Here is a 26,937-nt window from a genome sequence, read left to right as displayed (position 1 = left end):
CGAGGCAATACTTTTAAGCCTTCATATGTTCTATTGGATTATTTTTAGAGCATAAACACTACCAAAAAGAATAATACAGAAGCCAATATTAAGAAATAAAACAATGTACTGTTTCCAGAGTTTCCAGAGTATTTTATAATCTGCTCCTAATATGGCAATAGGTCAATATGAGGATGTGCAGGTGGGGTTTTGGTTCGGCTTGGAAATGGAGGGTGGTAGCTCACTTGACCGCAGGGCAGTGTTGTACATTTTTGCTAGTCAAGATGCACACTGCCATCGAAAGAGCTGTTATATTCCAAAGGAAGACCATCGAGGCCTGTGGTCTTGTTCGTGGTGAGATCTCTAATCGCCTGCTTAACATCCGCTGCATCAAGACCCTCTTGTTTATCCACAGAAATCTGAGGCTGAGGTAAGTGTATTAGAAATGACTCCTCACCTCAACTCAGAATTTGGCTAGGTGCCTTATAAATTTCAGAATAATGTCTGTAGAACTCTTGAAGGATCTCTTGTTGTGCGGGATAGGTTGTGCCCTGTGGGGAAGTGAGCGCTAGGATAGGAGTCCTCCTTTGCTCCTGATAGACCAACCAGGCAAGGAGGTGACCAGATTTATCTCCCTCCCTGCGGGTCCTGGCCACATAGGCAGTAAGATGAAAGCATCATAGGCACTCCAGGAGAGTTGTGTATTGATGCTTTCCCTCTTCTAACGTGGCCTGATGGATATTGTCTTGCTCTGCCTTTCGCACCAGCAACAGTAGGCATTGGTCCACCTCCACAATTTCCCTATCAAGGGTCATGCGGACCCCTACAAGTTCTTGTATACAGATGCAGCGGGTGACCACCCTAAAGTCTTCGCACTCAAGTGTTCTTCTGGAAGTGATAACTTCATTCTCAGTGAAGTAGGTGTGTATGTGCGACTCCTGGGTGTACTGGAAAATGAGGTAATCTTGGTAATCTCGAGGGAGATGCCACGTGGGCGACAGGGGACGTTCCATTGTATATCTACTATATTGGCATTGTGGTCAGATACTACATGGCTCAAGTAGTCCTCATTGCGGACCAATGGCAATCGAGGTAGTGAGCATAGTATATGATTGAGGCACACATATAAGTTGTGGGGCACTGAGTGAAATGAAGGTGTCAAGTATTCTTTTAAGACAGTTTGAAGTACGAGGCAGCAAAACTGCACCATCCATGTAAAGTAAAACCAGAAGTGTGTTGTTTCCAGTTTGGGGCATCTTCCCCATGATCATTAAGGCTTGAGTCAAGGCAGTTTGTGTGTAAAATAAATTAAATTAGTGTCAACACATACCCTTGTCAGAACTGCCTAGAGAGAAAATCAGCTTGTTGACTCGCCCTGAGATTCAAAGCAGACATGTGCATTAGTCTCACAAAATCCAAAATGGTGTCCTCTGCCCCAATGACTGCCAAGATGGACCAAAGTTTCAACTTGTTTACACATTTGATTGCTAAATTTAGGTTACTGAAGGCTAGATGCAAAGAACCTCATTTCTGATGGGTGTTATTACTTATCATAAGCTCAAGCACTGGCAGTGCTCAACGTTACCTCTGGCAGTTTTGATCTGATATTGCAAATAAACTAGAATATTTATTTCTTCGGGACCAAAACAATTTTTTGCCCTAATTATCATTCCTGACACTTTGACAACTGGGTCAGTAAAAGAGATACGTCTGTACCATTTTGGGTCTGATCTGTGTCCTCTTTTGAAAATAGGTTTGATTTATGGATCTGAACCAGGATTTAGGTAACAAAACTATACACATTAAAAATTCTGGTAATGATGGGGGCCCATAGCTCAATATTGTTTTCAAGGATATGCCATCTGGCCCCAGAGCTTTACCAAAGGGAATGGAAATAGCTGGGTTAGTGTCATGGTATTCTTTTTAAGGCATGATGGAGATTATTATTGGTCTTAGTGCAAGAATCGTCAAACCATCTGCATCTCTTTATATCCGAACCTTTGGTCTGAGGAGTGCTTAGTAATTGAAGAATACAGATGCTTAAATTATAAGTATCTACCACTGATGACCCATGCACTATTATCATCCGAATACACTGGGAAGTCTCTATTTGTGCTCCTCATGAAATTGATCATGAAATTGTTAGGATCCACCCTTCTATCCTGCGACCCCAATGTTTGTTATTCAGTCCTGTCAGAATGGGATTATGCAAGTGTTCTACCACATTGAAATAAAGTTTAACCAATAAAGGATTATAACCACTCTATAGGCTATCAGCAACATTAAAATCTTCAGTCAGACTCTATAAATCGCCGGAAACAAAAACATAATCAATTGAACTAGAATGTCCCCTATCCAGAAAAGCTTTGAACTGCATATACATTAACCTTCGCTATAATGTGCTGATTTTTGTCTACTCATTTAGTCGATTAGAACCTCACCTTGTCGATTTGCTTTTGGATAATATTGTACAGAATTGTTTAAAACTAATGAGATGTCTGGTAATGTAGAATATGTTGATAAATATTGAAGTCCTCCGCTAATGCTTGAGCTCATTATAGAGCACTTAAATTTCTTAACATTTGAAATTCCCTCAGTAAAGCCAAATATAAATTCCAGAATGTTATAGTTATTCTAAATAAATTTATTGTTCTATACATTTAAGAGTATAAACATATTACGATGCTATAAATAATAACTAGGAACTGAATGTTCGATGAGTCTCTTTTGAACACTTCTGTTACGCAAGTTAAGGACACAGATATCGTATTCTAAGACCTCCTTTAGCTTTGCTCAAAGGCAAGAGGGTAGCTGGAATTTCTTAAGTAGTAAACCCATTTAGATGCCTTTCCTTCCTTTGTTGCCCACGCTTTCCCCAAAATTATGATATCAACTGTTTTGATAAAGAGCAACCATTTCTCAGATTCCAACAATTTTCTAGGAGATAATATTTAAACACTTTTTTCCTCTTGAATGATGCCCAGAACAGACCTCTTCCTCGACATTTCAGATGTGAATTCGGCCTTATTAATTTCCTTATCAGAGGTACCCAATACAGGACACTTATGTGTCAGTCAATCAATGTTCTCTTGAAAACCCAAGTCAGAAAATCAGTTCTGAACAGGGACAGAAATGATGTTGGTAGCTTGGGTCAAATAAGCTGTGTCACTATTAAGAGAGCTTAATATCTAATATCATGCCTATAAAAATATCCATATGTAACCCCCTTTATGATACAATCTCCCATCTGATCCCATAACAAATAGCAGAACAAATTCTAGACGCAACATGGGACCCTAAATTTAAATACAACACAATCTCCTCAACAGTCCTTTTATGAATGGCTATCCTTAAAAGCAAGACACTTATGTCCAGCATGCTTTTGTAGCCAGTGTATTATCTTATTTTCTGAGTTTTCATAGTTTCACCTTTGATTTTCTTTTAAAGGAGGGACATTAATGAGGACTGAAACACAATGTATGGCTTGAGGCGGTAACTGCAAGATTGGAAAATTGCCCTTGCATTATTTTCAAATGGTACTCAAATTTTTTGTGAGCGGACTTTATCGCTCCTTCCCCTATCGTTAACACATTGGATGCACTAACCTCCTGGCTGCTGTGCCGAGTTATGCATGATGATTGAACTGTCATGATTAATGATGGCCCAGGGTAAGTGTTGCTGTGAGGGCAGGGTTCAGTTTGTGTACCGTCATTTGCAGTGCTCTTTCGTGAAGTATAGTATTGTTTATCTAACATTTGTTCAATTGATGACAATAAATCATGACCCCAGCAATTAGGCGAAAAGAAGGGTGTTGAGGCGGGCGTAGGATCGTTGTGTATAATAGTTTAATGATGGTTCTTTTGCTCCTTAAGAATGCATCTTTCTCTATATTTGGTTGTCTGAGCAACAGAATCTCTTACCGTCTAAGGGCCCTCTGTTAAACAAATTCTCTGTTCAGGTAGCACATGCTCGTCATTATTAGCTCCCCATGCCCAAATAAGTAGCCTATCAAGGGAAAGTGAACACTTCCTACCCACTGTGGAATGAGCTAGAAGCAAACTGGTTCCTCTTCTCTATTGTCGTTGAGCCAAAAGAAGGGGCTCACCCTTGCCCTGGGCTTTGTCTGCAGCAACCACGAGCGCTTGCTAAGACAATCTGCACCTACTGCGCAAAATCTTTCCCTTCCTCCCCATGACAGTTCGTAGAACACTGGTCCAGGCCATGGTGATAAGTAGACTGGATTATGGAAATGGTCTCCTAGCTGAAGCTAGTAAATCTCTGCTCTCCAAACTCCAGGTGATCCAGAACACGGTGGCTAGGCTTATTCGTAACTGCCCTGCTGGAACTCCCTCTACTCCCCTGCTGAAGGAGCTGCACTGGCTCCCAGTGAAGAAACGTTCCCATTTTAAGATCTGTTGCTTCACCTATAATGCCTTAAAAGGTAAAGGTCCATTGTTTCTTCAAAGAAAGTTAAGGGCCTATGCCTTGAGTCGCACTCTCAGATCCAGCGACAAAGCCTTACTGTGTGTTCCTCGTGTAATTGCCAAACACGCATGGGGAGCAAAGCCTTTTGATAACGCGCTCCAAGGTACTGGAACAAACTTCCACTGACCCTGCGATCCACCACCACATACTGTAAATTTAGTAAATCACCAAAAGCATACCTATTCTGAATCCATATGGTGCTTATCTCCTGTTAGGATCCGATACAGCGCAGGGACGCCCACAGGCGATTCGTGCGGTATACAAAATTATGTTAACATAACATAACAAAACATGCTTTCTGGGCAGTGACAATATTGTGTTTTTCTTATAGCCCCCAATTATGGGAATATGACGGGGCTTTGTGAACTATGAGCAATGTAGTCCCAGAAAAGGGTGGTTTCCAAACACCTAGCCTCATTCTCGGGTACTGGAAAAGCAGAGAAAGCACAAACTGCTCTGCCCCAGGCACACCACTCCACTGTTAGCACGTTCTTTAAGCTCAAAGTAAATATTGAAAACTGAGGCTACCAGTTTTGCTGTGCGTCTAGAAGACCCAGTTCAAAACTACAGCGTAGTAGTCTCTTTAAAGTCGGAGCTGATGAACTATTAGGGAATATGTTGGCAAGGAATCTTCATACTGAAAGTACCTGTATTCATATTTTTAAGTGTGTGTCTGTCTGTCTGAATCCTCCTTGTTGATGATGTGCTAAACAGGCAGTTATTACACTTTTGACTTATGAGGACACCCACTGAATCATAACTGGAACCCGGGGACACCGCTGGGTCATTATTGGAAGCCGGCGACCCTCACCCTAAACAATTTCTCTGATTTGTATGATCAATAATAGACAAAAATCATAATCCAAATATATATCAAACAAATGCTCGTGTTGAAATATTTTGTTTCATTTGCAATCAAATATAGAACGAGTATTTGCAATGCAATAGGTCTCGCATTAGGAAAGTTTGAGCTATTGGCATTGTAAATGACAATTTTTTAATTTATATTTTGTTTTTGAAAATAACTAAATTAATAGCTTTGTCATTTACAATGCCAATAGTTATAACTTTCGCAAATGTGACACCTATAGCATTTGTAATGCAATATGTGTTGTATTTACGTGACTTACATGTATTGATATTACAAATAACAATGGCTTTTAATTTTTTTTTAATAGTTAATAATTAAATAAAAGTTATTGTAATTTATAATGGCAATAGTTTAAAGTTTTGTAAATAACTTTTGTGAAGATTATGTTCAGTGTATTTTATTGTGACGAAATTCCAAGAACAGAAGTGAAATATTAACATGTTTTTTTTTTTTTTTTTTAATTTTTTGAAAACCTTTATTGTGCACATGAAAGGAAACAAATACGGGCCTACAACCATCAGGCCGGCCACGTTACATTGAGCACAAGTGCTAGCAATACGGTCCCCTAGCGGCATCAGGTGGCATAGCATCACGTATCAACAGTTACACTGGTAAAGTCATGCCGTCAAGGAAAAGGAGCGCTGAAGGTTAAATTTTAAAGTTTTTTCCGATCCAAAGAAATCAATGAAGAATAGGTGCAAGGAGAGCTGAGTCCGTACAGTAATTCCCCAACATGAGTAGGCAGCAGAAGTAATAGCAACATTTGGGTTGAGCATCTCGTCAGAGTGGCAATACAGTAGAAAAACAAACCGAACAACTGAAGTCATGCCTGCGCCACCCCCCGCGCCACCCACTCTCTACTAACCCCTATCACAGACCCAGAACAGAAAATAGGAGAAGAAAGCGCAGAAAGTTGAGAAAAAGGCCCATAGAAACTAAATAAGAAAAATAAAATCTACCCCCCCCACCCTACACCAACGCGGAGGCTACGGCCTACCCCCCCCCCCCCCCCCCCCCGACAATGTGCCTGTCGCCCATTAACGAACCCGAAATGCAGTCCAAGAGAAGAAAGAGAAGAAAAGGAAAAAAGAAGAAAAAATAAAGAAAAATTGACTCTTATATATAGAGAGTGAGAAAAGGCCATCCTAATCTACAACTCTCACAAAATACAAGTGAAGCGGGAGGAGGAGCACTTCCGAACATTCCCAGCCCCCCAGCCAAAAGCACTATCCCCACACAGTATACGACAACTCTGAAATAGGCGATAATGCAAAAGCAGTGGGGGAAAGGCATCACATCATGCATCACTGAGCAATATTACAGGTCCTAATCCCACCCAGTTACCATATTACATACACAGCATTAAATGCGGAAAAACATTGCTTCAGGTGAGAGTCGGAAGAATGTGCCCCCGGACCCCCCATACCGCACAGAACCGCCCTCCCAACTACAAAAGAGTAACAGCCTGACCCTGTACTTTTGTCCATAAAGGGGAGAGAACTTCACACACATCACAATCAACATTTGCAAGATGTAGTCAAGCCTGGGTCCCCACTTGTCGATCGGAAGGCAGGAGAAGTCACTACCACAAACTATCGGTAACACCGGTTGCGAAGACATCCTCTACCCCAACTATCAGTAACAGAATAGGACCGGCATGTTAAAATGGCAGTGCTAAATGTGTGCAAAGAGCAAACCAGAAGAGACAATTCCAAACTAGTTCCCGCCCGCCGGCATACCCTCACAATAGTGGAAACCGCCTAGCCCTGGCCCGACCGTGGGCGATCTCCCATCCCCCCCCCACACGCAAAGTCCAACCCTTCGGGGACAAAGAGACAAGATGGCCGAAGTGGGGGAGGGGGAGGGACACAGTCACAAAATGAACGTCGTCGGTCTCCAGGAAAGTCACCGAAACACGTTGAAAGTCTCATCAACTCAGCCAGATAGTAAAAGTTCCACCACCGGGAGATGGGAGGCCCCGGGGATAAGGCACGTAGGGAGGTTTCAGGCCGAGCAGTTGCTGAGCCCGACAGCGGTAATGCTGAACGAGGCAGGAAGGCAGGTTCAATGACGGAGGAAAACAAAGTAGCACTAACCGGTCTCTTAACTGGTCTCGAGTTGCAACAAGTAGCGGTGGATACAGTGGCAGCTTTGTCAGGGATCCCCGGATACCTTGTATCCCAATCAGCCAGCTGCAGGTGTGAATCCAGACTCCGCGATGGAAGAACTTTCCGCTCCCACTCCCGGTCGACCATGAGGGCATCAAGCTTCTCGCCCAGCTCACAGTAGCCACGTCTCAGCGCCACTCTTAACTCACCCAGAGCCGCCAAAACATCCCCGTTTGACCACACAGGCTGTGGGTCCTGCAGTTTCAGGGCAGGGAAGGGCGAATGGGGGCTGGTTCCCTGCCGGGACGTGGAGTCATAGTCCCAATGCGGGGACAAGCCGTCGTCCTCATGGGGCAGGCAGAGAGGCGTCGCCATCTTGTAGGTAGAAGAACAACGGAGCCAGGAGTGGGGGTCCACGAAACAGCACCGATCACCAATTTAAGCCCCCATCAACTCCAGGGTCACCTCTCGGCTCACGGTTCCCACGCGGAGCCGGAGCGACCCCTATGTATAGTCCGGCTGAAAGAAGGGGAGGGATCGCCAGCACTAGGCAGGAGCAACAATGGAGTCGAGGCAGCAATGAAACAGCATCCAGTAAGGAGGTTCACCTCGCCTCCAACCTAGCCACGCACTCGGGCTGTGGAGCGAATACGATGTGAAATTCCGCCGGTCCGCCGGCCCGCATATGGGTGTCTCAGCTGTAGACGACGGCGGCGCTGTCCCCACTGCAGTGGCGAGCAGGCAGCCCGACCGTCACGGTGCTCAGGGGCCGGCGGGACACGGAGGTTCAAGCCGGGGTCCAAGGCAGCAAAGTCGTTCCCGGGATAACTGCGGTTGCCGGGCAGTCAGAGGCTCCGGAGTAACGCTGGCGAAGTCAGCATAGCATAACGCACATCCCGCTGACGAAATGGCAAAGGATAGTAGGCAGGATGAAGGTGCGGGAGACACGGGCTGGCGGAGCCGAGAGCCAATATTAACATGTTTTTGTTACATTTGTAATAAAGCTTCAAACATTGAGAGAGCATATTTGAACCAGGTGTTGTTGAATGGTCGCAGAGATTGATGATGTGGTGGCGCTGAGTGATGTTGTGATGGCAAGCGAGTGATGCTGTGGCGTTCAGTGATGCTGTGGTAGCACATAGTGATTTTGTGAGGGAGTGTGAGGGTGAGGGGGTGTGAGGGTGAGGGGGAGTGAGGGGGTGTGAAGGTGAGAGGGGGTGAAGGTGTGTGTGAGGGTGAGGGGGTGTGAGAGTGAGGGGGTGAGAGGGTGAGGGGGTGTGAGGTTGAGTGAGGGGGTGTGAGGGTGAGAGGGGGTGAGGGTGTGTGAGGGTGAGGGGGTGTGAGTCTGAGGGTGAGTGAGGGGGTGTGAGGGTGTGAGCGTGTGAGGGTGTGTGAGGGTGGGGGGGTGAGGGTGTGTGAGGGTGAGGGTGTGTGAGGGTGAGGGTGTGTGAGGGTGAGGGGGTGTGAGGGTGAGGGGGTGTGAGGGTGAGGGGGTGTGAGGGTGAGGGGGGTGTGAGGGTGAGAGGGGGTGAGGGAGAGGGGGTAAGGGGGGGTGAGGGTGAGGATGTGTGAGCGTGAGGGTGTGTGAGGGTGAGGGGGTGTGAGGGTGAGGGGGTGTGAGGGTGAGAGGGGGGTGAGTGTGAGAGTGTGGGTGAGGGGTGCAAGGGTGTGAGGGGGAGGGTACACGATTGGTTCGGGCCCCATGCTGGTGGGCTGAGTGCGAGGCCCTGGGCAGCTGCCCACGCTCCCCATGCCTAGCGCCGGCCCTGCGTATACGTACCTGCTTTTGTTATGTATATGTCTACTAGACCTCAATGAAACGTTTGTTGTTATCCTATCGTTTAAGCTATGGTTTTTTTTTAACCATCCCCCCAATCTGTTGTTAACCTCGCCTATCCTTTGACAAATTTCTACCTCACCTACAGCTCAGCCCTGAAGCATGTTCCCCTCACCAGCCACTTTATATGCAAATTTATATGCTTTTGTAGTGACCATGTTTATCAGACCACAATGGAACGTCTGTTTTTATTGTATTGCATATTCTGTGTTTTTGATCAACTCTTGGAATCTTGTTTAGGCACCTGTGAAGCGCTCGGATACCTCCGGGTCTAGCCAATGCTATATAAAACCTGTAAAATAAAAATAAATAAATACCCAAAAGGAACCTCCGATCTTCTAACCTCGAACTGGCCAAAACCCCTCGCATCCGCAGAGCCAGAGCAGGTGAAAGATCCTTCTCACATTGCGGCCATAACCTGGAAAGAGCTCCCGGAAGGCGGCAGGCGGCAGGCATCAGACTCGCCCCCCACCCTGAACACCTTCAGGAAGGCCCTCAAGACCTGGCTTTTCAACTATACAGAGCTGCAGAACCCCCACCCCCTAGAGCCTTGAGACTCACGGGCGAGTAGCACACTTAAAACCCCTGGTTGATTGATTTATTGATTGATTGATTGAAGATCTAGAACTTTCCACTCTATTTCTGAGCTTTGGAAGCAGTCTAATGTGTGCTTGCTCTCAATGTGTGTTTAGAACAAACACACATTGTTTACATACAGTAGAGTAGCAGAACCTAGCATAACATAATGCAAATTAATTTTAATGACACATTTTCTGTAGCTTAAGTACTAGCATTGAAAGATAAATTATATTTACAAACTTTAAGCCCTTCATTTAAACCCCATCATCTACTTTAATAATGCAGTGTCGATCATTCAACACCAAAACGTCCCTCATTCAAACCCCATATGTCTGCCATTTTTTTCAAAATGTCTTTATTTAAACCCAAAAATGTTCCAGATATTCCATATAATTTCAAACCCAAAGTGTACAACGCTCGAACGACAGTATTCATCCTCCGCACCGCTCAAAGCTAAGTCTCCGTACCAAAACCTGTAAACACCCCCTCCTTTAAATACCTCACACGATTAATATTAAAAAAGTCCCTTGTTTAAACATGTTATAGTTAACAACAATAACATGAAAGAACAAGGTTTTAATTGAAAGCATACTGCAGTAGTGGCTGATGAGTCGGTGAAACGCCGCTGATGAAATGTCAGTCAGTGTATGTAACAACCGCAGCCCGGTTGGTCCCTTTCCTGCGTGTATCATGTTTGCGGGGTGCTTGTGGGCTCTCTTGTACCATCCACAGCCGCCTTTGGTCTATTGGTGCATTCTTCTCAATGAAGGCCGCACACCAATTAAAATACATCCGTGACGTCTTCTAGTGTACATTTTTGAGCTGCCGGTCCTCAATCATTGGTCTCTGTTTAGGTGTAACTCGAATCATGCGGATCTGGTAGTCGGCAGGGAGGACGGATATTTCACACCTATGAGGCATGCGTCACGTGGTGCTGTAATGTGCTGGCAAGCAGTGCCATCTCTGCCGGGATGAGGTCACTTTGGAAGCGGCGCCTGCCAAGAGAAGCTCTCCTGCGCGTTGCATGTTTGTGACCTAGATTGGCGGATGCCAGAGTAAGAGCCACACTCTCCAGAGAGAGACAGAAGCGCCTCTGGCAGGGTGCAGCGACCTTTCCTAACCACTTTACTGCACAAAAGTAAGACAATTCTAAACTCATCTAATTTTAAGAACATCACTCCGTAGCTCTGATCATAATAACGTAGAACACAAAGTCAGCCCTGCGGTGATGTCACAGTAACCGGTGCGAACGCAGCACAACTCAGAGCTGCAAATGATTTTCCTTACAGTGAATTGCAAATAAAATCTATGTTGAGTCAAATTTAAAGTAATTGCACGTCATGCAATGTTAAGAATGTGAGTCACTTTCTGTGCTTTTATTATTACTAAAGGCAGTGCCCTCTCATGACGACATTTACTATGCTAATTGGTACTTATAAGAATATTAAAAAAGAAGAAATCGTTGCCTTTCCGGAATCTACACACTCACAGTCTCCTTGTTACAAGCCCCTCTGAGTCTCCAGGAAAGGCAATCACTGTGCAGCGACCACCGACCTGCAGCTGCTCTTTTGATGGAAAGGTGCCCCAGGACCGGACGACTGCAAAATAAAAAACAAGCCAGCAACAAAACAAAAATATTATAGGGGGCCGCCGCGCTGCCCGCGGCGACCCGGAAGCTCTTGGCCGGCCGGCCAATCCGCTTGCGGCCGACCGGAAGTCCCGCCTCCCGAGGTCCGCGAGCTGCCGGCGCATGGAGCGCCCTGCCGTCCGGGGTAGCCTGGGTCCCCAGGAGGGGGCCGGGGAGAAGGAGGAGTGTGGCGCCTGTTGTGGGGCTCCTGTGACCTGAGGGAGCCCCGATTTACATGAGCCGTGAGGAGCCCCGCCGGAAGAGCGCAGTCGGTGAGTGGGGCCCAGGGCTGATGTGAAGTGCGTGCGTGCCTGTGTGTATGCCTGGGGGGGAGGGGGGGGGGTGGATGTGTGTGCGCGCGTGTGTGCGTGTGTGCGCGAAGGAATGTGTGTGCGCATGCGTGACTGTGTGTGATTGAGAGAGAAAGCGAGGTAGGGGATAGTGTGCCTGTATGTGTGCCGTATGCCTGCGTGTGCATGCGCGCGCCTGTGTCTGTCTGTGTGTGCGTGTGTGCATGCATGCAGAGGGGTGGGGGTTGCCTGTGTCTGAGCAAGGGCTTTGCACCGCGTATGCGCAGCTATCAGCCGCTCGCTCCCGAGGTGAAATCTGACCTCGTCAAAGCGCGCGTCTGATAGCTGTCCACATTCCTAAATACGGGCCACAATAGGTCTGAAGCTGACACCTTCAATGCTCACGCATTGAGGGTAGGTCTGCTCGACTTAAAAAGTGTTCACATTTTCAATTTTTCTAATTTATATGTATATACGTTATTCGTTTTAATTGATTCATTTTAGTATTATGTAACCAGAGTTTCAGGCCTCCGGAGTAGGCCTTACGGGACCCTCTAGTCATTGTGGAACCAGAGATTAAGAACCACTGTGCTAAACGTTTATGATAGCAGATTGTTTAGCACCATAGTTTAGCAAACTCTCGCTATAGACCCTCACAATAGTAATTTACTCAGAGGTACAAAGTGTCTCAAATGGAGTTTCTTGTCTAATCAGAAGCTGGAAGGGTGGGGAGGTAGGAGTGATGCATCAGACAAACTTGAGATGAGCATTTGGATAGGTAATCAGAAAAGGAATGATTTTCCTGTTTTCCTCTTGCTCTTCCACTGATCCGTGAAGACATCCGTCTAGATATATCAAGCGTGACAGTAGATAACACATAGTTGAGGCATGTTGCAGAATCACCTTTTGCATCGCAGTGATTTACATTGTGACCCCTAACTACAGTGACATTAGAGTTGAACATCCCTCCAGGAAATAGCAAACGCAATTTTGCCTATGGAATATTATTTTTTATATATATTTTTTCAATATTAGGTTTTGGAGATGAGATCTAAACAAGTGAGCAAAGTCTGCTGCCAGCTTTAATACCAAACGCATTCTGGGTAATGGACAAACTCCTCTACTTTTAAAAAAAAGTCCAAGCACACGTCTGTTAATAAACAAAATCAACTTTGTTATGACTTGCCTTGTTCAAGTCACCTGTTATCATCCTTCCTCTATCAGTAATTATACTAGAACTTGGACGCCACAAAAGCTTTTGATAAGAGGCAAGATTCTTCATCACTAATGGACACAATTTCTGGCTTGCTTGAAAATGAGAATTTATAGTCTTTCTTACAAAATGTAAGCCTATCTGCTTGGTACGAAGTGTGGCAGGTTTTATACACTATTCCTCCATTGTCGACCAGTATTTAACTTTTGCCAGTGTTATAGACCTGGGCAATATTATGTCAGTATGGCTGTGTCTACAAATGTATCTTTCTTTGATGCTTCAATCAGACATTTCCTATCTACTGATGCTATTCTTGGGACATTGTATGAACGTTGCTTCCTGCATCTGACTCTGAACCTTTATTTTGCCGTAGTATCTTAGTGTTTTCAGCGTCCGAAATTCAGCATGAATCTGTAGAGAAAACCGGAGACCACTTCCAATCTAAGTTAACCCAAGGGCATTGTGGAAGTGGTAGAGCATGGGCCATACTTCCTTGCTCATCTTTGCTAGCTGATGTGAACATTGGGAGGTTTGGGATAGACCGTGCATTTTAGTGCTGCATGGATTTAGCCAGTTAGAGGAAATGGAGCATTGATAAACAGAAAAATGAATTTGTTGTAGTGTACAATAGGCCACCACAATTTGTAAGAATTCACCATGCTGAATTGACTTTCTTGCTTTTTGTACTTGTATTAATAGGCCATTGTCAGTATCCTCATTTTTGCTAGTAAGTATTGAATTCCCATGATACTTCGATTGTTTGCAATCACTGCCAACACCATCTTCAGTGCAATGTTTTTTATTAACCGTATATTTTTCAATGTTTTAATTGCAGAGTATTGTGTGAAACCGTAAAAGATTTTGTTGCCAAAGTAGGGAAAACCTATGAAAAACCGTTAGAAAACACTGAAGAGGCTGAGGCAATGGCCGTTAAGGTGAGGGTTAGTTTCCTACAGCTGTTACTAAAACAGTTTGATTCTAGTGTAAATTCATTAGTAATGTGTTCATTTATTGATCAATATAACAAACCATTCTCTCCGATATGTATTAAGCAAGCCCAGATTAAGCTATAAAAACGTAAACTGAAAATATGTTTATGGATTATTAATACATGTATTATGTTTTTTATTCTTCAAAGAGAGGCTACTGTAGTACACAACTTCCACCTATTGTTGTAAATGTATTTCTGTGACTCCTATTATTTAGAACCTCACCTAGTTGATAAAAACACAGCTATCTTGTTTTTGCTCTGGTGTTAGTGAATGCTCTGTAAAACTCTATACACCATGGTACTGCATTTGCTATGAGTGGGAACAGTTCTCAATTGCACTAGTAAGAAGCACACATATGCCTGTGTCTCCTATTTTGTTCAATTTTTTGCAGCTCGATGCTTAATTTGGGAAGAGTAAGTGCCAGGGCTGTCTAGTCTTTATTTCACCTCAAGCATCTTTCATCCACCATCATAGGTCACTTTTGATCCCTCCTTTCTTGCTTTGATGCTGTTCTTCTCTTTCTCTTCTTTCCCCCTTTGCTGCTTTTCTCTATCATGTTCTGGGTCAAATTATGATAATTAAACATCGTCCCATTCCCCAAAGAAGAGAAGAGTACCGGTGGTCCCACCCGCAACCACTGGCTCAAATTAAGCAATTGTTCCGCTGCAATAGAATATGAAGCCATGGGCTGAAGGCCTCATAAGTTCCCTTTTGATATCCACCTACATAGTGGTTAGGTGTGCTTGATGCACTAGCAGTGGTTTGTTTTGCCTACATATAAGTTTCATTTGGAAATATGGTCTTGCACTCTAAATATTTTTATTCTCAATATATGATTCAGTATTAGATTTTTAAATACAAAATGTGAGAGAAGGCTCGTGCTGGCTATTCATGAATGCCATATGTCCCCGTAAATAATAGCAGCACAAATTATTTTATGCATTTTTTGGAACATGTCCAAAATTAAAATTGGTTCCTCTGCCCAATTCTTAAAACCTAAAAGAAACCACTTTTCAAATTGTTATGTATTTGCACTAGTTATGTCTCCATGTTGATGTTTATGTACTTCTTTCTACTTTAGTGCTCAGCACTCAACGAAAAGCTAGACCTGTTGCTCCAGGCTCTGCATACTGAAGCACAGGCAGCACCCATACTTTCGCGGTCAACACCCCCCATTGTAGAGGAAGACGTCGAGGAGGAGTTCTCAAGCGAAGAGTCCCTGACTGAAAGCAAAGAACATTTAACGGAGAGCATCACCAAGTCTTCCACCCAGAAAATCTTCAAACCCAGGGAGCAGTTAATGCTTCGGGCGAACAGTTTAAAGAAGGCAGTGAGGCAAATCATCGAACAAGCAGAAAAAGGTGTATGCATCAGCAGAATTTTTCTTTTGTTAGTCGCTCATTATCTCATTTAATACTTTCCTGTTTCTTTGCAGCTGTCTCTGCTTTGATTTTTGTACTTTCTGTCACTGCAGTCATAAATCGAGTTTTCCAGATCCTTGATGATCTTATCCCATGGGGACCATTTGGTAAAAAATACAGTATTTAAACAGAACCGTACATGAATGTGCCGTGTGTCAGCCCTTACAGTACTAGCCTTTTCCCTAGACCATGAGGCTGATAGTGGTGTCTAGGCCGTTTCTGTGGTGAGTTTTGGGTTTTACTTCTTCCTACCAGGGCCGTAAATCACTTTGCACATATAATCAATTTGCACTCCCATGCATATGACTTTTCAAAGATAATGCTGATGAGCTGCCATGGCGTACTATAGGAAGTGGTAAAGAGAGTTTGGAACTTAAATACTGCATGACAAGTAATTGTACTTGAAGATGCATTGTGTAGTCCGAGCTAAATCTTTAAAAGGAATGGGCATTTGTTAACCCCTAGGTCAGTTCAAATAAATACCACCACAAAAAATCAGAAGGTTCTAGTAATCTATAGCAAGATAAGATGCCCCCTAAATGTATAGCAGTTGGAAAGTGAGGCACTGCAGTTTAAAATAATTCTGGGCTCTAGGGCCAGTCTTAAGATATGGAGAAAGATTTGGTCTTTTTCGGTTATTTGTGATAACCATCATGATGCAAAGCTTCTACAACAGCAGAATTTAGAATGCACGGTTGGTAGTTGGTTTAGTAGGGTGTTGGCGCTCCTAGGTAGTACGTAAAACTATTAGGTGCGGTGCGGTGCAAAGGGGTAGGGAGAAATACCCCACTCCCAATAAGTTGTAAAGACCACAGACAGAAAACACAGTAAACCCCTGCACACGCCTGCAATGTAAAGACAAATTTGTGACAGTATAATAATAACAACAATCCCCTGCTAGGTCTTTTGATTCAGTTTAATGCTCTTCTTGTATGATGTTATTCTTAGCCTTAGCCAACACGTGTTTCGTCACATTTCAGGGTAGTAAACCACGGCTTCTTCAGGGCTAAACTCCTGTGTATCAGGTCATCAGTTTCAGTTATAATTTCGTCCCGAAGGATATCAAAATAAGGTGTCTCTACGTACAGAGATCAATCGCTATATCGATTGATCTCTGTACGTAGAGACACATTATTTTGCTGAGCTCATGTGACTTGGAATCTGTCCAAATTTCCAAATACTCAATCTTAGTGTCTCCCAAAAAACACTACCTAAAAGAAATAGGGTATCGCACCCAAGTCAAAAGAGAGGCGTTTAGAGTGCCATAGGATTTCTCCACAAAGTTTCGGCATGATTTCAGAGAAGTATCCCGGCTCCTGTGGGGCAGTATCTAGGGCGCACTTGACAGATTTAAGGAGAAGCCTGTTTGCTTTTAAATGGGACTCCGGCATCAGTGCTCAGGAAAAGTGTTTACTGATGTTGGAATTGGACTACCAAAGAATCTTCACAGAAGTACCAATATACAAGAACATTCTGTATGGCTCTTGTCCCAAAAAATAGCTAGTTCTGATTTTTGGTTAATGGTTTTCCCACAAGATATGGGGCACTCGCTGTACTCAACAGTCGGAAAAGTACTTAGGTTGAAATTCCGAATTTGATTTAAAACTGCAATATTTCTGCAATTGGATGGGTTAGGGAGATGATGCAAACTGATGAGGAATGAGGACAACTTTGTCAGAACTCTGATCTAGGTTGAAGAGTACAGATCGCTATTCCTCACGAACTAGCAATAGGGCTCTATCAAAGAGTATAATAGAATGGGTGCAGTGATGACGCAGTCTTGGCACACATGCAGGCGTAGGATTATCTCGGACTGTTTTATATCCCCTTGACATTGCAAACATCTTTGAGATGGTTTTATCTATCTTGGGCTGTTAATTCCAATGCAGCTCATCCATGAAACCTAGGCATGAAGGATGTGCACCGGCTGGACCTTGCTGTTTGACTACCTGGTCAGAGCCTATCTCTCTCCACACTAGTATGTTACTGCTCTCACTCTTGCAAGGGCAGTCTACAGCAACAGAATAATCTGTCATCCGTATTTGCATCTGGCCATCTTTTTCCTCCACTTTGGTTATTTCCCTTGCAGTCCGTTTTTATACTTGTTTTACATGACACTGGTTTTAGTTGCAGGTCTCGTTTATTTTAAGTTCTTTATTTTTCAAAATCTGTTTTTTGATTTCCTTCCCAACAAGCCAAGCACTGCTGTAAATCTATTTTGGACTTATACAAATTAAACTATGTTGGCTCTGGGCATGTGCAATTTTTTCTCAAAACTTCCTTCACCTTATAGATTATAGTAAATTCAGGCTTTGGAAACGTAGTGTGCAGTTGTAGGAAGGACGCTTTATTCAAGTGTATTTGCAGAGGATGCCCAGAGAAAGGCCCAGGGTAAAAGAGAGCGTGAGTTTGAGTAAGATGCTATCCTATGGTTGAGCAGAGACTTCTTCTTTGATCGCCCTTATTCCTGTATGTGCAATACGAAGGGTTCTGTGGATGGGAGCGAAATGGAAATGTTTTTAAACACACAAAAGTATTTGGACAGGATGCTTGTAAAGAGCCTACACCAGTGGCAATTGCAGTGGGTAGCATTCCAGCCATTATCTTTTGCCCAATAATGCCCCTCAAATGCAAATCAATACTACCCTCCTCCCCATCGGAAGTCTCATCTCGAGCTGCCTGGTGAGGCGCCCTCCAGAGGCAACACAAGCAACCCTGGACCGATTCTGCCTTGTTTGATCTTGTCAGTGAAGTATAACTGGGATCTTGTTGCACCGTGAGCAAGTGACCCTTGTCTGGGAATAACAAAGGCAATTTAGGGTGTTAAATCAAACTAATAACTAAACCACAAATTAAAGGTAAAAATAAATGTGCTGCAGCATCATGTGCATGCATGTTTGAGCATGCTGGGGCCATTAATTGTCTTGCCACTAGCAATGGTTCCGCTAACCAACATTTACGTTATTAAGCTTCTTTAAATCAGTATGCCAGGCAATCAATAAATGGACCAATGTATTGAGGTTAGTGCAATATATTGATAAGTAATACTAGAAACATAAATATACAGATTTCTAAAAAGGAACAATGCAGGGATCAAGTGCTAATATAAACATAGCAATGTAATTAGCAAGGAAATATTGTGTAGGCAAGTGACCAAAGACACAATCCAAAATTATTTGTGCTCCCAATGTGTTTGATAACGCATTCGGTTAGTACAGGAAGTCAGTATTTCGACCCATTGCTGCACATGTTTCTGGGTCATCGTCCGGCTTAAGGAATCAATTATGAGCACCTCTAAAAATCAAACAAAATTAGGAACACTATATAACTAAACTCACTGCAGGTACAAATACAATTATTAAAACATTTATTTTAAGAGGAGTCATAAAACCTAACCGCTGCCTCACAGTTGAGTGCCATATGCGGGTCCATATGGACCTGATTTCAAAAGTTACAAAGATATTTAATAAGGTGCACATGGTGTAAACATTGTGATGTAAAATAGCATACGATTCAAGGAATAGCCAAACAGTCAAAAGTAGTATCCAAGTTCAACAATAGCTTGAGAAGTAGGCAGTAATTGATAATTGTGGCCTAGACATTACTCTAAAAAAAGCTAAAATGGAGCCTCACAAGTCAGTACAATAGGTAGGTCCAACTAGATCTCATCGACATAAATTACAAAGAAAAATAAAATACTAAACCGTTCGATGGCTTAACTAAGTAGCTTGCCGAGCTGGCAGTAACTGATTTGTCTGTTCCTGACATATCTCTGAAAAAACAGAAATGCTACATTAAACAATAGGGGAAAACAACACAAAAACAAAAGTAATGCAACTCCTGAGTATTTCCTTGTTAGATACCACGTGTGGGTGCAAAACATCCCACAAGAGCATTGATTCCCTTCAAGCTGTTGTCTCTGTAATGTTGCATGCGCCAGTTGTCCGCCATTTTATCCTTGATTCAACCACATGCTGATAATGAACAGACTTTAGAAAGTGCAAAATATATATTTTAGAAAAGTATTTCTAAAATGTTACATGATAAACCAATGACTATGTTATGTTGAGCAAATTTACTTCAAGAATGAAAATAAATTATCTTTCAAAAGAAAACAAAGGACTATTATGTAGCTTTGTACGCTGCAGCAGTCTGCCATTTAATCCTCGATTACTGTACGTGCAACCAATAAATAACACAAGTTGTAAAGTGCCCAAAATGTATTTCAAAACCTATTTTAAAGTTTTAAAAGTTAAAAGGCATTGATTGTATAATATTGGATATTAAAAAAAAAAGGAAACAATATATTTGAAGAGAAAGAGGATATCAACTGACTTTGGAGATTGACAATATATTCTACAACAAATGTTTAAAGAAGTGCTGTCTGCTGAATGAGAGTGGTATGCTATTGTACACAGCCTCCTTAGAGGGGAAATAATTGATATTGGTCCCAAATAAAAGGTATATGGAAACTGACATATAGGTTTCTAAGAGTGCATCATAGATGTATATAAGTAAAGGATATAACATTGTAAAACTAATACCCCAAGGGTGAAGTAAAGCTAGTACCAGTACGAAAAAAATGTAACAAATCATTATCATAGCAGCCCGTCATGCATAATGCATATTTTTTGACAGTGATCTATCAGAATTAGCCGAGGGCAAATGCTAAGAACAGTCTCATTCCTCCTGGCTACCACTTATTGAGTACAATCCATCGGTCCACGTTTATTCAGGTGCTCTTAAAGCTTCTGTTATTTGCCTTTGGATGCCATTCTCTGTATGACCATTCGGCAGGTAGTGAGTTACCAGTGGAACTGTGATAACCTTGCACTTCATTCTGCTTTTACCTTATAATATTCTGCACTTCACTTGCATGTTTTGTCGTGTGTGGATGTCATTAATAGAACACCAAATGGCATAAGTACATTTTTTACTGTCACAGTTAGTTTGATGCTTCATGACCAATGGAATTTCCTTGTATGTAAAGGTTTTGTATCATAAGTCAAAGGACGGGCATTTCAATCCACACACTGCCTGTTCTATAATTGAAGGAAGACCCTTCAGAGTGATTAGATTGTTTAGCCATTTTAGCTTTTTTGCCTTTAAACTGATGCTGTTCAGCATTGGCAAGAATAATTTTTATCCTGACACCGCAACTATAATTTTTTTCTTATTGTCGATGCTGTTCAGCATCAACAACGAGCATTGGCAAAGGCAAAAGATGGGCTAACACATTTAAAATACGAGATCTTTCTTTTGGCTTTCCCGATGCTTGGTTTTTAATCATTTTGTTTTATTTTGAAATTTATTGTTTTTTATTTAATATTATTTAAATGTTGAGCCATAGCTGATGCGCAATCAATAAATATTTGATTCTAATTGGGTGTGGTAGCTTTCTTCTCCCACTCCAGCCTGTAATATAGGTGCTCCTCAGATGTATGGATAGTCCGGCATGCCTGCTGAGCACCAATGACATTTGCAGCCTTCCTTGTGAAGTGTTAGGTAGCCAGCTATCTCTGCTGTGCTCAAATATAACGGGAGTATTTCAGGATTCCGAGATGCAATCAACCCCAAAATGTTGTGATCTAAATAGACAATATTTGGGCTTGGTTTGACTCCAGTGTTATTGGCCCTGCATTGTGAATAGACTCTCATCCGTCCACTCTTGATCTTTTGTGCTTGGATAATACAGGCCTTCAGTGTAGTAAATACTCTTTGCCATAAACTCCTTTGCTAGTCCACCATCAAAGCATGTATCACACTTTCGTATATTGATGGAATATAGATGAAAGCATGAAACTCTTCTATATCTTAACTTTGTTTTCCCTGAGTAACGGTTTGTTTCACCCAAAATGACTTTATTATGGTGACACCTCTGCATGTGGGTTTTGCCATGCTGCCCTTACCAGTTAAACAGTGAAACTTGTGCGGGATAAACAGTATTCTCAGTTTTGCAGCTTGCAACTGGGCAATAATGTGGTTTTACTGAATTATCCATGATTCTGATAGGCAGAATTCACAGTAATGTGTTACATTTGCACTCTGGTGAAAATCCACGCTCCACGGTATTCATAAATCCATGTGCAGCGTTACCGCATTATTTTAAATTTGATATTAATGATACATTTCCGAAGAGGGCTCTGCTTATCAGAGGAAGCAAGACTCACTTCTCTGTTAGCGGCGATTAGATGCCTGAAGCTTTAACTATGGATGGTGGGTAAGGACCAGGAAAAAACTAAGTTAAGTTAGAACTGCCTTTTTTCAGGTTTAGTAGTGTGCTTTAGTTTTATTACATTTAATGGCAGTGGATCATACAAATCTTTCAGCTATTCGTCATTGTGTACAGAAACTACCCTTCGTTTATTCTTCAGTGAATTATTACACCGGTGCCTAGAGAGAGTGGAATGTGCAGCGTGCAGTGTATAATTGTTCTATCTAGCCAGCGCTCATTCGTCTGTGAAATAATTGTCCTAGAAAGTAGCTGTCATTATTACTACTGTCATTAGAGGTGCTTGTGACATGCTCGGGCCGTAGGTCCACAATTCGTGTTTTTCATTGGAATGAAGCAGTTCTCAGAAATTGCCCAAGATTTCTGTGAACTAATATTTATGAATCCCACATCTGTTATGTTTTTTTCAGCCTTCTTGATTATTCGTTTATTGCAGCACAGCAGTGCTGTAAGATTTATTGGGTACTATTTACATAGGATTCTACCGTTCTGAGGGATAGACATTCAGTTTTACGTATTCATCTATTTCTAAGCAATAAATTGTCATGTCTTAAAAATCCAAATTCGGCAACAAATTGTCATTTGTCTTAAAAATCCAAATTCGGCCTTTGCCAAAGCGTATTGAGGCTTTCCTAAAGAAAATTAAAATGTAAATGCTTTTCATGTGCAACACTGGAACACACCACTTTTACTGGAACCTGCAAAGTATCCCTGAGCAAATGTGGAAATTCCACAAATGTTACTTTATATTTGGATTGTCAACGAAGTCAATTGGTGCTTAACCTTCCCAGGTTAAAGCAAAGGACTCTGCTCCTGTAGTACACGTCCTCCAACATATTCATTCATCTAAGGTTACGGATGACTCTCCGATTCTTCTTTATAATGGCACAGTCGTGTCATCCTCTCACTGTTGTAAATGAAAATGGCGCTATTGTGTTGGGGGGTTTTGCAGTCTTTGTACGTCATAACTCACCCTTCACAGCCACTACAAGTCAGTAGAATGCATCACAGTTATTAAGGTGTGGAAAGGTCTTCTACTAATTACATGGCATCATTCTAGTGGTGTGTAGCTTTAATTCAAGAGGATACCAATGCTGGCGAGTCAGTGTTACAGGTAAATATCTTTCTATATGGGCACGTTTGTGTAAGTAGAGCAGGGAATGGAATTTCACATTATAGGTATAACCTTCACAAGTCTCCAAAGTGACCACTATATTTACACAGTCTCCTGTATGTATTTACTTCATGTGTCAACCACAATAAACGGCGAAAAAGTAAATGTGCATATATACTGCTTTAACAATGGCACCCAAGAGTTCATGGCATTAATAGTCAACATAGGTTTTACATGGGTTGGTTAGTGTTAGAGCACGATCATAGAAACTGAAGAGCAAAATACGGTGGTTGTGTGTTTAAGAACATTATTTACCTCTGAAGCAATTAGCCAGTACACACTTCCACGACTCTTACTATGACTAGTTAATATGCTTTACATTGTCCAACATGGCAATCAATGTACCTTTGTTACTAAAACCAGTTGTACATTTGTAGTGAACTGAAATACACCTGAGATGTAATAGTCTGCCTAGTTGTGTGCTATGAGCCTTGTGAATGTAAAGGCGTTTGTGCTGCTTACAGTTTACGCTTTCCTATAACATTTCTTTTTGCCATTCTTTGTAGTTGTAGATGAGCAGAATGCCCATACTCAGGAACAAGAAGTAAACCAGTCACTAATAGATTACAGGAAGGAGGAGGAAGACACCAAGGAGGAAGAAAAGGAAGAAGACACAAAAGAATCTGAGTTCCTTTCGGGTAAGCCTTCAGGAGCTGCAACACAACTCTCATAATTAACAGGGTGCAGGGGGAGTCCTTCTTATCACCCAAAGATGTGGTGATACCTATTTAATTTTCATGGCATAGATAATGGGCGCCCACTCGCACCCTCATACCTTCATTGAGCCACCTCCGCTTCTCACTCTATATTCATGAACCCAGAACGAATTATTATATATATACAGCAATGACATAGACTATGTAAACCAATTTACTGACAAGAAATGTTTATTGCTAACCATCTAAAGGTAGCTGCTCCTTATTTTGTATTTTGTCCACCTTATTTCAATAGTTTGTCACAGCCAAATGGTGTAAAGCAGCCTATATGCCCCCTAGCTGCCATTGGGTCTGAGGTAAAGACTGCATTAGCTGTCTGTTGGAGCTCCTGTAATGTAGACAACATTTGATTGAGATGGGCTCTGGCCAGCCCCTCTCACACATTGCTTGTTTGAAGTGTTATTCACATTTGAGATAAGCCCACTAGGGAGACTTCAAGAACACGACAAACACCTATGTAGAAATCCTGATCATTGCTAAAGACTAGCATGAACCAAACTCCTCTGGATACTGAAATCCCTCTGCTCAGCACGGAGACCGCTTATCACATCAGCCAAAGCAAAGTACTACACCAGCACCATCAGGAAGCCACCCACAGAAGAAGAACACTGTTTGAGCCAAACACTGCATCAATCCCCTGTTTGAACCACCTATTCCTCACTCCACAGAGAAGTGCAACTTCATCAACAACTTCTTCAGTGAAAAGTTCAAAAGATCCAATAGCACATCGACAACACCAAGCCTACTTCATGATTTACACCCTCCCCTTCCTGTAGAATCTGGCAATGTTCAGCCTTCAAAGCCCTATCCCTCTCAGATCTTTGTCTTACTCAACTCCACTTCTTATGAAGATTAAGTCTTAACATTGTTCATCATCAATGCTTTCTCTGTGAACACTCTGTTACCCCTAATTACCATTGTCAATGCCTCCGTCACTCAAAACGCTCCCAAAAAAGGTCAGATGCTTCCATTCTAAAGAAATGTACACTAGACCATGAAGACCACACCATCTATTGGCCCATCACTTACCTACAGTTCATCTTCTGCACGATACCTGTCTGGCTTTAGAGCATGCTGAGCTCGGAGACTGCAATGTTACACTTTGTAGATGATGCCCTCTTGACCACAGATGAAGATGATCTACTGCTGGACCTTTCAGCTGCCATCAACATAATTGGCCTTTTCCAGTGTTGGGGTGTCTTTCATCAATTCATATGCCTGAATCATTCCCCGTCGTTGGAGTAGGAGTCCCACGGTACATAAAAAAGCAATAATATGCATATAATAACCAAAAACTTTGGTAATATCCAACCAGGAAGTAAAGTAGCCCTAAGCTACAAGAGCAAAAACTTCCACACTTATGACCATCCTAGTCATTTTGTACAGACCAAACTGCAGCCAATCATGCGACAGCACCCACCAGAATGTTCTCCCCAGGGGCTCAGGCTCTCAGATTTTCGACTGCACGTCGTGTGAAGGGAGTCTCCCTGAGCTCTGCTCAGTACTTCACTTTTCTGACTGGATTTCTTCATCCAAGATGTCTTCTACTAAAAAATCTCTCTTCAGGCCTTGTGAATCCTGTGGAAAGCTTCAGCTTTTTAAAGAAGATCCCACAAAAAGTGCATCTACTGCCTTTATCCTGATCATGAGGTGAGAGAGTGTAAAATCTGCAGGACCTTCCCTCAAAAGACCCTCAGAGACCGGGAAAGACGACTTCTTCTGTGGCTACAGAAGATTAAAGAACAGGACAAATCCCTTTCTGAAGTGGGAAGTGTGGCTTCAGGGTCATCTGTATCCTCAAGAAAGAGGATGGCTGAGGAAGATCTATCTTCCACTGGGGCTAAGGTGTTGAGAAAAACTTAGCCCTCCAAGGGCTCTAGCTTGCCTTCTGGAAAAAAGGTTTCTCCACCTTCTAAAAATTAATCGGTATCGCCCTCTAAAAGGACTGGAAAGTCTTTATCATCTGAGGCTTCCTGAGAACAATTTTCCTCAGAAGAAGTCTACGCCGTCGACTGAGTCGTCGTCGGTTCCATCGTCGTCGATTATCATCATCGACATTACTTCAACGTCGACAGTCACCTTTTCATCTCCTAAGCCTAAGATGATAATGTCGTCAGCCTCTTTGCCGTCAAAGCTGGTCTCTGTGGTAGTAAGACCTATCTTGTTGACGAAGGTAATGCCCTCCATCGTCGACCCTCCGTCGTCGATTATTAAAGGAAGAAAGATTCCGTCGATGAGTGCTCCGTCGATGAAGACTGGCCCACCGCCGATTACCCCACCGTCGATGAAGACTACCCCGTCGACAAGTGCTCCGTCGACGAAGACTGCCTCGATGTTGAAGATCTCACCGCTGACGAAGACTGCCTCTTCGTCGACTGCTTCATTGTCGACGAACGCTGCGTCGTCGACCAAGACATAGTCGACGAAGGATGCCTCAGCGGCGAAAACATCATCGACGAAGATTACACCAGCACTTAAGTTGACTGACTCGTCGACACCAACTCCGTCGACGACGGCACCGTCGACGACACGTTTATCGACTTGTACCGCACTACAAGTATGGTCTTCCACACCATCTACAACCTCTTTTGCCCAACCGATTTCATCACCTTCTCTGCTTGAGAGACGTGGTTCATCTTTACAAACTCTATCACATTTAAGTTGCCTGACCAATTGGAATCAGATGAAGATGAAGAGCAATCAGATGTAGACGGCAGATTCCGCACCACTACTAGTCCATCTGAATTACTTATTAAATATCAAGAGGGGGATCCAGAGGAGGAACAGTTCTCTGAATCTGTATGTCAAGCTCCTACCACGGCGCCTTCAGCACAAATGCCTTTGGCTCTTCTTAATAATTTACAATACATGTTAGACGATTACTATCGTCGTTTTCCTCCATCAGAGTCGGCGGCATCTCTCCCATCCACTCTGATGCCTAAGGCCTCAACATCCACGTTCAGATCTCCAAGACCACCTTCTCCAGCACCATCTCATCATTCTCAGGAAGCGAACACCACGGATGAGGATAGAGAGGAAGGAGAGGTGGATGACAAATCTAGTCTGTCGGAGTGGGATGACTACCAAATTCAGACACCGTCCACTTCGGCTCCAGCTGCGGCTAATTCGCCTCCAGTAGACATCGGAGGTTTCCATCTCCTCATGGAAAGAGCGACTAAAAAATTCCTAATCCCGATGGAAACAAAGAAAGACGAGTACTTTCTTTATGATTTTAAAGATCAGCCGCGAAGGCGAGTCAAAACGTTTCCCATCATTGACTTCATATGGAAAAAAGGTTTAAAGGTTATGGCTACACTTCCGGCTGTATTGCCCCGCTTAGACAAAAAGTACAAGGCACCGGACAATTCTCCTGCATGCCTAATAAGGCAACCTAAGGCTGATTCGGTTGTTGC

General features: G+C 42.9%; 1 protein-coding gene across 3 annotated transcripts in view; it reads left to right on the top strand.

Moving 5' to 3' along the window:
- DGKH (diacylglycerol kinase eta) overlaps positions 1-26,937 on the top strand; it is a 749,224-nt gene that overhangs the window by 515,505 nt on the left and 206,782 nt on the right. For all 3 annotated transcript variants that reach the window (XM_086935028.1, XM_086935027.1, XM_086935026.1), the window contains exons 14-16: positions 13,825-13,924; positions 15,063-15,342; positions 23,315-23,446. In XM_086935028.1, the coding sequence (XP_086791154.1) occupies positions 13,825-13,924; positions 15,063-15,342; positions 23,315-23,446 (512 nt within the window). The remainder of the gene's footprint in view (positions 1-13,824; positions 13,925-15,062; positions 15,343-23,314; positions 23,447-26,937) is intronic.

Source organism: Lissotriton vulgaris, chromosome 8 (genome assembly GCF_964263255.1).
Source record: "Lissotriton vulgaris chromosome 8, aLisVul1.2, whole genome shotgun sequence".
NCBI classification, from domain to species: Eukaryota; Metazoa; Chordata; class Amphibia; order Caudata; family Salamandridae; genus Lissotriton; species Lissotriton vulgaris.
This window is presented reverse-complemented; position numbering and strand designations above follow the sequence as displayed.